This window comes from Lepus europaeus, chromosome 19 (assembly GCF_033115175.1).
Source record: "Lepus europaeus isolate LE1 chromosome 19, mLepTim1.pri, whole genome shotgun sequence".
NCBI classification, from domain to species: domain Eukaryota; kingdom Metazoa; phylum Chordata; class Mammalia; order Lagomorpha; family Leporidae; genus Lepus; species Lepus europaeus.
The window spans coordinates 6,882,619-6,896,098 of NC_084845.1; the positions used below are offsets into that span (position 1 = coordinate 6,882,619).

The 13,480-nt window shown below is 62.8% G+C and overlaps 2 protein-coding genes across 3 annotated transcripts; one reads left to right on the top strand and one right to left on the bottom strand.

The window, feature by feature from the left end:
• The first annotated feature begins 160 nt into the window (after window positions 1-160).
• TULP2 (TUB like protein 2) lies at window positions 161-6,835 on the top strand. The gene is made up of 13 exons (XM_062176502.1): window positions 161-248; window positions 477-509; window positions 949-1,000; window positions 1,287-1,413; window positions 1,861-1,998; window positions 2,138-2,254; window positions 3,321-3,499; window positions 3,910-4,224; window positions 4,815-4,927; window positions 5,354-5,468; window positions 5,549-5,647; window positions 5,869-6,040; window positions 6,306-6,835. The coding sequence occupies exons 2-13, from the start codon at window positions 478-480 to the stop codon at window positions 6,437-6,439; spliced, it is 1,593 nt and encodes a 530-aa protein (XP_062032486.1). The 5' UTR covers window positions 161-248; window position 477; the 3' UTR covers window positions 6,440-6,835.
• Window positions 6,836-7,847: 1,012 nt separating this feature from the next.
• PPP1R15A (protein phosphatase 1 regulatory subunit 15A) lies at window positions 7,848-10,864 on the bottom strand. 2 transcript variants are annotated; one of them, XM_062177198.1, is made up of 3 exons: window positions 10,652-10,864; window positions 8,631-10,118; window positions 7,848-8,301 (listed from the first exon to the last, which is right to left on the bottom strand). In XM_062177198.1, the coding sequence occupies exons 2-3, from the start codon at window positions 10,107-10,109 to the stop codon at window positions 7,927-7,929; spliced, it is 1,854 nt and encodes a 617-aa protein (XP_062033182.1). In that variant the 5' UTR covers window positions 10,110-10,118; window positions 10,652-10,864; the 3' UTR covers window positions 7,848-7,926. The 2 variants fall into 2 exon arrangements, with proteins under 2 accessions (XP_062033182.1, XP_062033181.1); XM_062177197.1 differs by lacking the exon at window positions 10,652-10,864 and having other exon boundaries at window positions 8,631-10,465.
• Between the last annotated feature and the right edge of the window lie 2,616 nt (window positions 10,865-13,480).

Below are 13,480 nucleotides of genomic sequence, written 5' to 3' on the forward strand. Positions count from 1 at the left end.
ACTGCTTTGTTGGAAGTGGAGTGTAGGGGACAGGGAGAGAAGAGATTAGGAGAGGTCCCAAGAGGCACGCTCCCTACCTCTGAGCCCTTTTTTCTTCTCCTTCCTACTTCCCAGAGACCCCGAGATTAGCCCCCAGCTCCCAAAGAGAGTTAGGTATGCTTTAAAATGGCCTCCAGAGGCAAGGCCCTGGGGTGTGAATATGAGTAGGCCGTCCCCGCCAAAGGGGAAGAGAGCCTTCAAAATCCCAGGTAGGTGGGAGCTGCCCCGGGGAGTCTGGTGTTTGTAGCCCTGGGGCCTGAGTTGCAGGGGTAGAGAGAGTCGGACTGCCTGGCCCCCCCTGGTGAGGGAGTCGGAGCAGGCTGCCAGTCAGTCCTACTGCTGGGTCCCAGGCTGCCCGGGCTTAAGGTCAAGTCTGGAGGGCAAGGGCTGCTGGGAGGCTGGGTCTGCGATCTGACCGCTCATTCTCGCTTCTCCAGGATGTCTCAGGAAAACAGCACGTGTAAGAAAGGGTGAGTGTGGAACCAGCTGTCGGGGCGCGGGGCGCGGGGCGTGGGGCGCGGGGCGCGGGGCGTGGGGCGCGGGCTCTAGTGGAGTTCATCTGAGACTTGATTATGCCTCCCCGGTACTCGGGTCCGGCCCCGTAACCTAGCAGGTGGAGAACCAGGGGCTTTGCAGGGGGCTGGGGACCTGGGCTCCTGGGCCCTGCTAAGAGGGGGCTGCCGGGGGAGACTTCCGGGCATGAGGGGGGACGGGGGACCCAGCCGCCTGGGCCCTGAGACGGGAAGAATGGAGATTCCAGACACAGAAAAAGCTTCAGAACCGGCGCAGCAGGCTCAGGTTCCGCAAGTTCTGTGACCTCACCGCTCAGAACCCGAGTGGGGCAGGGGGGCAGGAGGGGAGGGGAGGGAAGGCCCCGCTTGCTCTCACACCAGCCTGGGTCTCTCCCAGGACCCTGGCGGAAGAGTTCGCTGCCCTGAGGATGCAGAAGCTGGAACAGCAGGTACTCTGCCCAGGACCCTCCCCGCCCCCACCTCACATTCTCCACTTGGGAAATAAGAAATAGGAACTTGGGACCCTAGAGAAGCAAACCCTGGTGCGGAGACCCCTACACGTCGATGGAAGGAGGGGCTGCGTGCCCAGGACTCTTGGAGCTGAGGGCCTGGACCCTTGAGACTCTGGGGTTCACGAGTTCGCCCACCTATGCGGGCCTCCCCTCCCCAGGCCCCCCGGAACCCCTGTCTTCCCGTCTGATAACGGCCCGGCTTCCCCGCTCCCGCCCCCTCCAGAGGCTGCTGTTCGAGAAGAAGCAACGCCGGAAGCGCCAGGAGCCGCTCATGGTCCAGGCCAACCCTGACGCTTCCCTGCGGCACCGGCGAGGGTGGCGGCGGGAAGAGCGCTTCAAGGCCGACCGCGGTGAGGACAGCTCCGGGGCTCTCAGACGGGGACGTCAGTCTGTGGGGAAGCGCCAATGGGAGCGCGGGGGCGGGGCCTGGCAGGGCCTGTGGGCGGAGCCAAAGGGGAGCATGGGGCGAGGGTTCGTGGGCGGGGCGCATTGCCATTGGAGGATCGTGCCCGAGCGCGTCCTGTGATTGGGCAGAGCTCGAGGGCGAGGCCTGGGAGAACCCGGAAGCGGCCGGCGAGAGCCGAGGCCAGGAGTGGGGTGCACGGAGCCAGGTGGCGCCTGGTGGCGGGGCGTGGACGGTTCCGAGGCGAACGTGTGGGGAGGCTGTGCGAGCCTGGCATGGGGTTGTTTAGGCGCGGAGTGGTGCCGGTTTGAGCCGTAGGGTGGAGTTTCGGCGGGTGCGGGGGTCCGCGTGCGGGAGCCCGGTGCGTTCACTGACCCCGCCGCACGTGTCCCAGGCCTCGGGAACCCTTTCCTGCAGGAGAGCGTGCCGCAGGCACACCTGCGCCCGAAAGCGCACGGCCTGCCGGGCACCGTGGGCTACGGTGGGGACGGCAGCGGCGAGCGCTGCCCCTTGCTGTCGGCGACGGAAGCAGGTAACCGCCAGCCCCTGGGCCGCCTTCCCCCGACCGAGCCCGGGAGTCTGCGGCCCCACCGCTCCTCCCTCCTGCCTGGGCCGCCGCCTCCAACCCCCGAGGACCGAGGCTCCAGTCCCCTCCCTCTCCTGGCTTCCAGACAATTCCGAACCAGAGCTGGAGGAAGTCTCGGTGGAGGACGTGCCCGCCTCTCCTCCACCCTATAAGGAACCTCAAGGAACTCGCCGCAGGGGTTGGCTGGCCTGCCAGTGGCCCGGTAATTTCGGGAACATCGGGGTGAATTCCGGCTTCCTGCCGTGTGGCCGATCGTCTTCCTTTCTTGGGAGCCACTTTTGAAAAAGAAAGGTTTATGTGTTTCCTGATAGGCAGTTATAGATCCCATAGTTCTTTTTTTTTTTTTTTTTGACAGGCAGAGTGGATAGAGAGAGAGACAGAGAGAAAGGTTTTCCTTTTTGCCGTTGGTTCACCCTCCAATGGCCGCTGCGGCCGGTGCATCGCACTGATCCGAAGCCAGGAGCCAGGTGCTTCTCCTGGTCTCCCATGCGAGTGCAGGGCCCAAGCACTTGGGCCATTCTCCACTGCCTTCCCGGGCCACAGCAGAGAGCTGGCCTGGAAGAGGGGCAACCGGGACAGAATCCGGTGCCCCGACCGGGACTAGAACCCGGTGTGCTGGTGCCGCAAGGCGGAGGATTAGCCTGTTAAGCCACGGCGCCAGCTGATCCCATAGTTCTGTGGCTCTTAGTGTGTTCACAGATCTGTGCTGTCGCCTCTCTCCGTCCTAGAACACCTTTATCACCCCGAAAAGAAATCCTGTGCCCGTTAGCGGTCGCCCCATGTCATTTCCTCCAAGAGAAGCCCTGATCCACTTCTTGTCTCTTTAAATTTGCCCACCCTGTTTCATGTACGTGGAATCATGCGATATGTGATCTGTGTCTAGCTTCTCTCATGTATAAAGTTGCTAGGGGTCATCTATGCTGTAGCCTTGCCAGTATTTCATTCCTTTTCATTCCCTAGTAATATTCCATTGTGCCATTCCCTCCCCCCATCCCCATGACATTGCCAGCATTTCAGTGACAAGACTCCACGTTACTGCCCCAACTTCCACCCCCCAGTCCTAGTCCCCCTGTCTCTGGGATAGGACAAAGGTGAGACCCTCACGCCCCTTCCTATCCTCAGCAGCCTCTCGGGAGGATGTGGCAAGTGAGGGCGAGGAGTCGTGAGAACCCCAGAGTTCTGGCCTTGTCCCGCTAGCCCCGATGGCCATGTCCCGCTAGCCCCGATGGCCATGTTCCTTACTCCGGTCCGGCTTCTCCCACCCTTAGGGGCCACCGCAGAGGACCAGAGTGAATTACAGGATGTGGAAGACGAACTCCATGAGCCCAGTCCAGACACAAAGCTTGGAGTGGACAGTGGCTGGGAACGCGGGGACCTGGGCACCTGCCAGGTGACGGGAGGCACGGGCGCTCCGGAGGAGGAAGACGGCGTGCGCGCTATTTATCAGGTCTGGCTTGCTGTGGGTCTGGCCGCTAAAATGCAGCCCACGGAAAGGCAGGGCAGTGATGGGCCAATTGCTCTCACTTAGGCTGGTGCGAGGGTTCCCCTGGAGCCACACCCGGGCTGTGTGCAGTGTTAACTGAATCGAATCTACACCCGTTTTGTCGAATGGGCAGTGTGCCCCACAGGGGTTCTCCAGTCAGTAGGCGGAGTCTGCTCGGCTTCAGGGGGAAGCGAATAGAACTAGCCAATCAACAGCTCCCGGGGCGTGGCTGGGTTGGCTGACTGAGACGTTTGACCAATGGCACAGGAAACATGTATGGCTGGAGGCGGCACCCTTTGCTGGGCTGGCCAATCAGCGGTCGGCAAGGTGGGGCGCCCGCTGTCGCTCACTTTGAATTTGCTGTGTGGTGGTAGGGCGAAGACCCGGAGGAGAAAAAAGAGGAGCGGGGGTCTTCAGGAGTGACCTCCCCAGAGGCAGCCGAAGAGGAGGTGTCGGAACGCGAAGGAAGAGGCCCGAGCGGCCCCGACGGCGGCCACGTGGAGGGCTTGGTGCAGTCGCCGCCGTCCAGGCCCGGGCCTCGGCTGGGCGAGGACATGGAGGCCTACGTGCTGCAGCCGGCGCCTCAGGGCCACGTGGTGCAGTGCCGCATCAGCCGCAACAAGCGCGGCGTGGACCGCGGCATGTTCCCCTTCTACCACCTCTACCTGGAGGCCGAGGAAGGCCTGAAGGTTCGGCCCGCCCGCCCGCCTGCCTCCCAGCCCGAAGGTGGACCTGCCCACTCCCACGCCCAGCCCTGGCCGTCCCAGGTCCGGAATCCGTTCCTCATAGAGCCCCGTGGCCTCGGCCATATCACACCAAGTCTCGTCCCACTGCAGGTGGTCTCTCCTGAGCTTCCTCACTGTCAGACCTCACTCAATCCTGGGACAAGCCACGCCCCTCCGAGTCCGGCCACGCCCCTTGACAGGGTGGCCCCCTCCCCTCAGGGCTGACCCAGAGCCAGGCCTGGGTATCAGGATGAAAGGCCCTTCAAAATCCTGCCCCACTGTTGCACATGAGGCCGTCCCAAATTCTCATCTCCTGCCTGTGACGGTCAGGCTCGACACGGCCTGGGCTTAAGTCCCAACTAGGGGTCGCTACTAAGAGGTGAAGCTCCCGTCCAGGCCCCAGCTGATGGCTTTCTCCAGGGAGAGCCCCACCTCCCAGCAGGTTTGGGGGTCCTCACGGCCCTGGCGCCCTCACCACGCCCATGGGCCACGGCTTTTCCTTGTCTATGGACTCCTAGAAACCCTTTCCGACCGGCTGTGTCTCCCACCCACAGCACTTCCTCCTGGCTGGGCGGAAGAGGAGAAGGAGCAAAACCTCCAATTACCTAATCTCCCTGGACCCCACAGACCTGTCCCGGGACGGCGACAACTTTGTGGGCAAAGTCAGGTGGGCAGAAACGGGTAGCAGGGAGCCGGGGCGGGGGAGAGGGGAGAAAGGGACGAGAGGGCCACAGTTTCCAACAGGCCACAGAGCACAGGCTCCCCCTGGGGAGTCCAATTCCAGAGGTGCGGCCAGGGATGTGGGAGAGAGAGAAGCCGTTCGAACCCCTTGGGGCCCAGGCTGTCAGAGGCACGGGGCTGGGACTTCTAAGTCAGGAGCCAGAGCCTGGTGTTGAACCCAGGGACTCTGACGTGGGACGCAGGTGCCTTAACGGCTCAGGCCAAACGCTGGCCGCAGGGAGGAGGGTTGCTAACGGGCCATAGTAGGAGGCTGCAGGCTCACCACAGGGCTGGGAGCCGGGGCGGTGGGTACAGGGAAGCTGATACTCACCTGGGGGGCACCTGTCTCCTACCCACTCCCTTCCTGGAGCAGATCTAACATCTTGGGCACCAAGTTCACCATCTTCGACAACGGGGTGAATCCCGAACGAAGGTATTTGACCCCGGGGACTTCCCGGATCCGAGAGGAGCTGGGAGTCGTGTGTTACGTAAGTGTCCCAGGGTTGGGGGAGAAGGGGCAGGACAGGAGAGGAAGAGAGCCAGGCCAAAGGGGAAATAATGCTGGCAGGAGACCAACGTCCTGGGATTCCGGGGGCCTCGGAAAATGACCGTGATCATCCCTGGAATGGACAGGAAGAACCAGAGGATCAGAGTCCAGCCCCAAAATGTGAGCCCCCAAGGGTGGGAGCCCCGGGGGGCAGCGGAGGCGGCTGGGCAGTGGGGGAGGGGCGGAGCTGCCATCCTAGGTCCCAGGGGCGGGGGAGGCTGGAGCGGTGCAGGTGACCCGTGGATCCTGGGGAACTCTGTCGGATTCCCCGTCCCAGGGGGTGAAGACTCATCTTCTGCTGGTTGGTTTCGGTTGACCACGCCCCCTGCTTGCCCTCCCAGGAACAGGAGTCCCTCCTGGGTCGCTTTCAACGCGGAGCCAAACAGGGGCTGGTCCTGCTGCAAAACAAGTCTCCGTCGTGGAGCGAAGAGAACGGCGCCTACGTGCTCAATTTTCACGGCCGCGTTACGCGCGCCTCCATCAAGAACTTCCAGATGGTGCGCCCAGATGACCGTGAGCTCCCGGATCCCACCGGCCTCCCTGGGCCCGGGGGCGTGAGCACCCAAACTACCTCTCCCATCAGCACTGGCGCGTTCTTCTAGGCAGGGCGGGCGCCGCGCTGCGGCAAAGCCTCCTGGGAGTTGTAGTTTCCAGGACCCGCGGTGGCGTTAAGGGCTCAGTAAAGGGCGCCACACCAGCCTCCTGGGAGTTCTCTGAGCCCTGAGGCGGGGGTCGGGAGAGCGGCCGCCCAGGGCTTAGTTCCCGACTTCCTCCTCAGCGAACTGCCTGGTGCTGCAGTTTGGCCGGGTGGCCCCAGACACGTTCACCATGGACTTCCGCTTCCCGCTTTGCCCGCTTCAAGCCTTCGCCATCTGCTTGTCCAGTTTCGATGGGAAACTGGCTTGTGAGTAACTCAATAAATACCATTCCCCCGCCAGCCTGGGCACGCCTGCTTCTGCACCGTCTTAGGACCAACACGTACTAGATGCCGCCTGGGGTCAGTCCTGGCCCTGGGCAGCGAAGGCACCTACCCCATGGGGTCCCCAATTACAGGAGCTGGGCCCCGAACAGTGAAAGACGAAGTGCCCGGGCCAGCGCACTGAGCAAGCCTGGGGGGTCAGAGCAGGGCACGCTTTTACTAACGGGACGTTTGGGGTCAAGGGTGGGAGCCTTAGGCAGTGGGCGGAGCTCTCGTGCAGGTGCGGCAAGGGGAAGGCAGGCGTGGCCATCTGAGGTGAGGACAGCGTCGTAGAGGCCTGGGGAGTCCGTGGACAGGGCAGGGCGTGAGGCTGCATGTTCGGGCCACTTTTTTTTTTTTCTTCTTTTTTTAAAGATTTATTTATTTATTTATTTGAAAGTCAGAGTTAGGCAGAGAGACAGAGAGGTCTTCCTTCCGCTGGTTCGCCCCCCAATTTGCAACAGCTGGAGCTGGGCCGACCCAAAGCCAGGAGCTTCCTCCAGGTCTCCCAAGCAGGTGCAGGGGCCCAAGGACGTGGGCCATCTTCTACTGCTTTCCCAGGCCACAGCAGAAGTAGAGCAGCTGGGTTTCAAACTGGCGCCCATATGGGATGCCGGCACTGCAGGCGGTGGCTTTAACCACGCCCTGGTCCACCTTATTTGAACCGGATGGACCAGAGATCAGAGAATTCCAGGCTGTCTGTGGAAGCTTGGGTGGGTGATGGAAGACACGCATCAGGGAGAACGAAAACAGCTTACATTCCTAACACGTGAATTAACTCATTTGATGAGCACGGTTTTAAACTGTGATCCTTCCGAGGCCCTACAATCCCGCAAGTTGTGTCCAACCGTCAGCTACGTTATGGATAAGGAAACCAAGTCTGTGCACAGCGGACTCAGATAACAGGAAAATCTCCCGGAACTCAGCCCCAGGCGAATGCCAAGGCCCCCAGAGAGCGAACCCCAACGTTCTGGGGTAGGGGGACCTGCAAGGTGGTGCAGTGCCAGCGTGTGGCACTGTGGGTCCCCTGCCGCCTGCACACAGCACCCCATGTTCTGTGTCCCAGCTGCTCCACTTCCTATCCAGTTCCCAGCTAATGCACCTGGAAAAACTATGGAAGATGGCCCAAGTACCTGGGCCCCTGCCACCCATGCAGGAGACCCAGATGGAGTTTCAGGCTCCTGGCTTTGGCCTGGCCCAGCCCCAGCCATTGCAGCTATCTGAGGAATGAGCCAGGGGATGGAATTTAACTCTACCTTTCAAATAAATAAATAAAAACTGATGCACTGCCAGCAATGCTATTTCCCAACCATCTCAAGGGCCCAAGTTAGGGTGTCAGTTCTATCACACGGAGATGTTGCTTGCTACAAATCAAAAGGCTTTATTTTTACATAAATACTTAAGAAAATGATGAATAAATAACACACAAACAAACTTGGTCTTAGCCACGCCTCCCACTGAGGCCCAGGCAGGGAGATGGGGTTTCAGTAGGCGGGGAGGGAGAGGGTGTGGCCACGGCTTGGCTCAGGGCCAGGGCTTGGACTGGGGACTTGGGAGAGGCGGGGGAGGAAGGCAAGGTGTGGGTGGGGGCAAGGATGGGGCCCAGGGGAGAGGGCGGGTTCCTGAGGCGCGCCCAGGCTCTGGCCCGGGCTGCAGGGCTGAGGCAGGGACCCAGCTCCTCCTGGGCCCGGGCGATGCGGCGGGCAAAGCGGCTTCGATCCCTGGCGAACTGCTCCCAAGGGCCTTTGCGGGCAGCCTGAGCCGGCCCTGCCCAGACAGCCAGGAGATGGACGGTGACCTTGTCAGAGAAGCGCACCTGCAGGTGGACAGCACGGCCACGCAGAGACGGGCATCCGGGAGGGGGAGGAGAGAGAACCAGAGAGCGTGAGGCAGGACGAATGCCTGCTGTCGGGCCTCTCGCTGACCCACTGGAGGCAGGTCCCCGCGCGGCCAGGAGCCGCAGCTGCCGCCTCTCCCCCAGGGGCCCCGCCTCTTACACAGGATTGCGTGACAGCTCTCCCGCCGGTGCACACGCAATCCCGTGCAACATGGGCGCCCAGGAGTCCCGGCCTGCAGCCCCCCTCCCCCAGGCCCTCCCAGCCCCCTCCTCCCCGAGCCTCAAGGCCCAGGGCCCTCGGCACCCACCTTTCTGGCCAGGGGAGTCTCAGGGTCCGGACTGCGGGCCAGGGCTTCTGAGAGCTTGAGCCGCCTTCGCAGGCGGTCGGGCAGCTTAGGAGGAGCCCACGGAGGGGGTGGCTTCTCTCCAGGTAGGTAGACGGCCACTCGGAAGGCAGGGGGCTCAGCTTCTCCCCACTCCTCAGCTTCTCCCTCGTCGCTGTCATCTTCCGTGTCCTCTCCTGGCCGATACACCCAGGCCCTCACCAAGGCACTTGTTGTACGGGTGGGAGAGGAAGCCTCAGCTCTTCCCTCCTCCTCAGCTTCTCCTTCCTCCTCAGCTTCTCCCTCGTCGCTGTCATCGTCTGTGTCCTCTCCTGGCCGATACACCCAGGCCCTCACCAAGGCACTTGTACGGGTGGGAGAGGAAGCCTCAGCTTCTCCATCCTCCTCAGCTTCTCCCTCGTCGCTGTCATCTTCCGTGTCCTCTCCTGGACGACACACCCAGGCCCTCACCAAGGCACTTGTTGTACAGGTGGGAGAGGAAGCCTCAGCTTCTCCCCACTCATCAGCTCCTCCCTCGTCGCTGTCATCTTCCGTGTCCTCTCCTGGCCGATACACCCAGGCCCTCACCAAGGCACTTGTACGGGTGGGAGAGGAAGCCTCAGCTCCTCCCTCCTCCTCAGCTGCCCCGGCGGCAGGGCCTTCCTCCTCGTCACAGTCTTCCTCCTCTGGGTCCTTGCCGGACTGACTGAACAGGGGCCTCTGACGGGGCGCCGGGCAGTGTGGCCCGGGGCCGGCGTCTCCTCTCCCGGCTGCTCCGTGCACCCCTTCCCCTGTCTCCCTGCGCTCCTCTCCTGAACAAGGCTCCCAGGGCCTGGGCTCGGCGCTGGAATCCGAGGCCGGATCGGAGGCCCTCCTGCCTTCCTGGCTTCCTGCTCCTTCTTCCTCCGTGGCTCGGGCCCCGCCGACCCCTGGGCAACGCGCCCCGCTGCTGGGCTCGGGTCCTGGAGTCGGGGAACTGGCGGCGCTGGCGGCGTCTCCATCCTCTGTGCGGGGCTCCCACCCTGACGAGGGGTAAGAGACCGGGGCCACGCCCCCTCTCTCCGCTTCCCACGCCCCAGGGCTCTTATCAGACCCGTGCAGGCTTCTCCCCCACAGGCTGGGGCGCAGGGCAGCAGGCTGGCCGGCTGCAGGCTCCCCTCCCTGTTCTCGCGGGACACTGGCTGCCTCCTCCTCTTCGTCATCGTCATCGTCAAGTCCCCGGGCCTCAGGCAGGGAGCTGCCGCTGCCTCCAGCCCCCCAGGGGGCTCCACGGGCGTCCACCTCCAGGCCAGCCTCGACCTCATGTTCCCTGGTCACCGTCGCCAGCAGCCAGCGCTCCGGAGGTCTTGGGCCTGTCAGGCGGCTCCACGCCCGGCTGAGGAATCCCATCAGCGGGGACAGGAGGAAGAAGGGGTGGGCGTCCCCCCAGGGGGCGCCATGATGCGGCACCTGGCCTGGCGCCATCTGTCTGGGCTGGAAAAGGGGGAGAAGGAAAGGAAATAAAGTCGAGGGGCCATTCGGGGATGGCGCGGGGCGTGACCGTGAGTCAGGCCTCCGGAAATAGCAACAGGAGCAGCTCGGGATTCCTGACGCCGGCCACGCCTCTCTCGTGCTCTGGGTCCCCGGCTCGGTCCACCCTGAGGTCCGAGCGTCCAGACCCCCGACCCCCTCTCTCTTCAGACCCAGAAGCCCCAGTCCTGAGAACCAAGCACAAAGACCTTCTCCTTGCTCCCCTTGGGGACACTCACCGTCCTGGGCTCTGACAAATCGGGCCGCCATCTTTCCCTGGGGACTCCCTACCTCCCGACACCCCCGCCCGCACCGCGGCTTCCTTGGGGACCCACGGGTCTGTCTCCAAGACTCCCAACCCTCCCGCCGTCCCAAGCTGCGGGCCCCGGCCCCCTCCTCCACACCCGGAGACCCCCGCCCCAGGCCCTGCCTCCCTCAGGACCCTCGAGTCCCGGGGGCCGGCCCTAGCCCCCAGCTCCCTGGCGCCCCTCGCTCACCGTCTGGGGCCTGCTCGTCACCCCGGGGGCAGGAGCGCCGGCTCGGGCTGCCAGAAGCGATCGCGGGTCCGGACGGCTCGGGAAGCCAGCGCGTTCATCTCGCCCTCAGGCCTGAGGCTCGAGGACACTTGGCCCCACCGGCGGTCGCAAGCGCAGTCGCGGCGAACGGGCGCGCAGCCGTGCGGCGTCTCGCATGTACCTTTCCACGGCGCTGGCGACTGAGCGGGTGAGCGCCGACGCCGCGAGCGGCGCTTTTATAGGCCGGCGCGCTGACGTCACGCGGGGGCGGGGCTTCTGGAGCCCGCAAGCCGCGGGCGGGGAAGCGAAAAGGGAGCCGGGACTTCTCGCGGGGATTCCAGGCCTGTGACGTCACGGCGGGCTTTCCGGGCGGGCTGTCTGTAAAACGCGTGAGCCTCGCCCGTCTCCGCGCGATGGCTTCCCAGCCCAGCGCAGCCGGCAGACGGGGGTGGCCGTGTCCCCCAAGGCGGTCCCTGCAGCGGGCAGCTTCCTGGCGGGCGGGCCGGCCCCCTGCCCCGCTGTGTTCTCAGGGGCTGCGCCGCAGTCGGTGTCCCGCAGATGCAGACCGCGGTGACTGCAGGCCGCAGCCAGGCCCGGGGCGCCACGCCCGCAGTCCCCGGGCGTCTGGCCTCCCCGCAGCCCCGCTCTCTAAACCGAATCCGTACAATGTATTACTAGTGTCAGGTGGGTTGATTGATTTACTCACCTGTCCCTTTTTCATGGAGTGGCAGCTTTTCCCATTCCTTTTAAGATTCACGTCGGCATTTGGCCTGCTGACTTACTGTTCGACGTAACCACGGCCTGAAATATTTTGTAAATAAATTTTTTTTTTTTTTTTTGGACAGAGTGGACAGTGAGAGAGAGACAGAGAGAAAGGTCTTCCTTTTGCCGTTGGTTCACCCTCCAATGGCCGCTGCGGCCGCGCATCGCGCTGATCCGAAGCCAGGAGCCAGGTGCCTATCCTGGTCTCCCATGTGGGTTCAGGAGCCCAAGCTCTTGGGCCATTCTGCACTGCACTCCCGGGCCATAGCAGAGAGCAGGCCTGGAAGAGGGGCAACCGGGACAGAATCCGGTGCCCCGACCGGGACTGGACCTGGTGTGCCGGTGCCGCAAGGCAGAGGATTAGCCTAGTGAGCCGCGGTGCCGGCTGTAAATAAATCTTTTAAAAATATTTATTATTGATTTGATAGCGTGAGAGAGAGAGAGATCATCTGCTGGTTCACTCCTTAAGTGGCTTCAAGTAGCCAGGACCAAGCAGGGTCAGAACCAGGAGCAAGAAGCTCCACCCAGGTCTCCCCCATGGCTGGAGGGGCCTGGGGCCTTCACCTGCTGTCTGCCCAGGTGGGAACTGGATGGGAAGCAGAGCAGCTGGGGCCGGAACCCGCGCTCCGACGTGGGGTTCCAGTGTCAAAAGCTGGCCCTTAAGTGTGCATATATATATATATATATGTGTATATATATATATATGTATATAAAGATTTATTTATTTATTTATTTTTGACAGGCAGAGTGGATAGTGAGAGAGAGAGACAGAGAGAAAGGTCTTCCTTTTTGCCGTTGGTTCACCCTCCAATGGCCGCTGCGGCCAGCACATCTCACTGATCCGAAGCCAGGAGCCAGGTGCTTCTCCTGGTCTCCCATGCGGGTGCAGGGCCCAAAGACTTGGGCCATCCTCCACTGCCTTCCCGGGCCATAGCAGGGAGCTGGCCTGGAAGAGGGGCAACTGGGACAGAATCCAGTGCCCCGACCGGGACTAGAACCCGGTGTGCCGGCGCTGCAAGGCGGAGGATTAGCCTGTTAAGCCACGGCGCCGGCCAAGATTTATTTATTTTAAAGGTAGAATGACAGAGGCAGCTGGAACTGGATCAGGCTGAAGCAAGGAGCAAGGAACTCCCTTGGGTCTCCCATGTGAGCGGCGGGGACCCAAGCCCTGGGGCCATCACCCTCTGCCTTCCAGGGGGCATTAGCTGAGTGGCTGACCTCGCACCAGCCCTCTGGTGGGGGTGTGAGTGTCCCAGCCGGCAGCTGGAGCCCCTGCTCCACAACACTTGTGCCCCCCATGTTTTAAGAAATTACTTTTTAGGGTGCACGTTGCAGTTAGGACTGGGTGGCTGCCTCGCGGGAGTGGGAAGCCTTTGCTCTGAGCGCCAGGCCCAGGGACACAGGGCCAATCCCCTGTCCCTCTTCCCTTACCCGGTCCATAACTTTGCTCCCCCAAATGTGCCCCAGCTCCCACCTGGATCTGAGATGGAGATTCGGGGCTGCCCCCTACTTGACCTTGCCCCAGCTAGCATCCAGAACTGGATCAGGCTGACGCCAGGAGCCAGGAACTCCCTCGGGTCTCCCACGTGAGCAGCATGAGCAGTGGGGACCCAAGCCCTGATCTGGGAAGTCCAGGCCACCCCCTGTGCCTGGGTGATGGAACCACCCAGCCCCGCCCAATCAAAGTCACACTTCCAGAACCAAGGAGCCCCGACTCGGGCTCTCAGCTTCTGGGGCGCTCAGGAGTCTGGATTCCTGACGCCAGTTCTTCAGGAATCTCAGCCCAGACTGCTTACAAACACAGGTCCCCTCCCTTAGGCCACCAGCGGCCCTGGCCCCAATCCCGCCTCTGCCTGCAAGCCCACAGGACTCCCGGCCACAGCCCTTGGGGACCCTGGAGCTGGGGGCAGGCAGCCCCTCCCCTCAGCTGGGAGGCCAGCCCAGCCAGGGGTCTGGCTGTGGTGGGGAAGCCAGAAGGGGCGGGGACAGCTGGGATTGGGAGGGGAGACAGCGGCGTGGGCGGCTGGCAGAGGCAGGGAAAGACCAGCA

Coding starts and splice junctions, on each gene's coding strand:
- TULP2 (XM_062176502.1), top strand. CDS start 478: ATGTCTCAGGAAAACAGCACGTGTAAGAAAGG. Junction 1,414..1,860: donor GCGCTTCAAGGCCGACCGCG/GTGAGGACAGCT, acceptor CACGTGTCCCAG/GCCTCGGGAACCCTTTCCTG. Junction 5,469..5,548: donor AGCTGGGAGTCGTGTGTTAC/GTAAGTGTCCCA, acceptor TAATGCTGGCAG/GAGACCAACGTCCTGGGATT.
- PPP1R15A (XM_062177197.1), bottom strand. CDS start 10,424: ATGGCGGCCCGATTTGTCAGAGCCCAGGACGGTGAGTGTCCCCAAGGG. Junction 8,302..8,630: donor AGACTCCCCTGGCCAGAAAG/GTGGGTGCCGAG, acceptor GTCCACCTGCAG/GTGCGCTTCTCTGACAAGGT.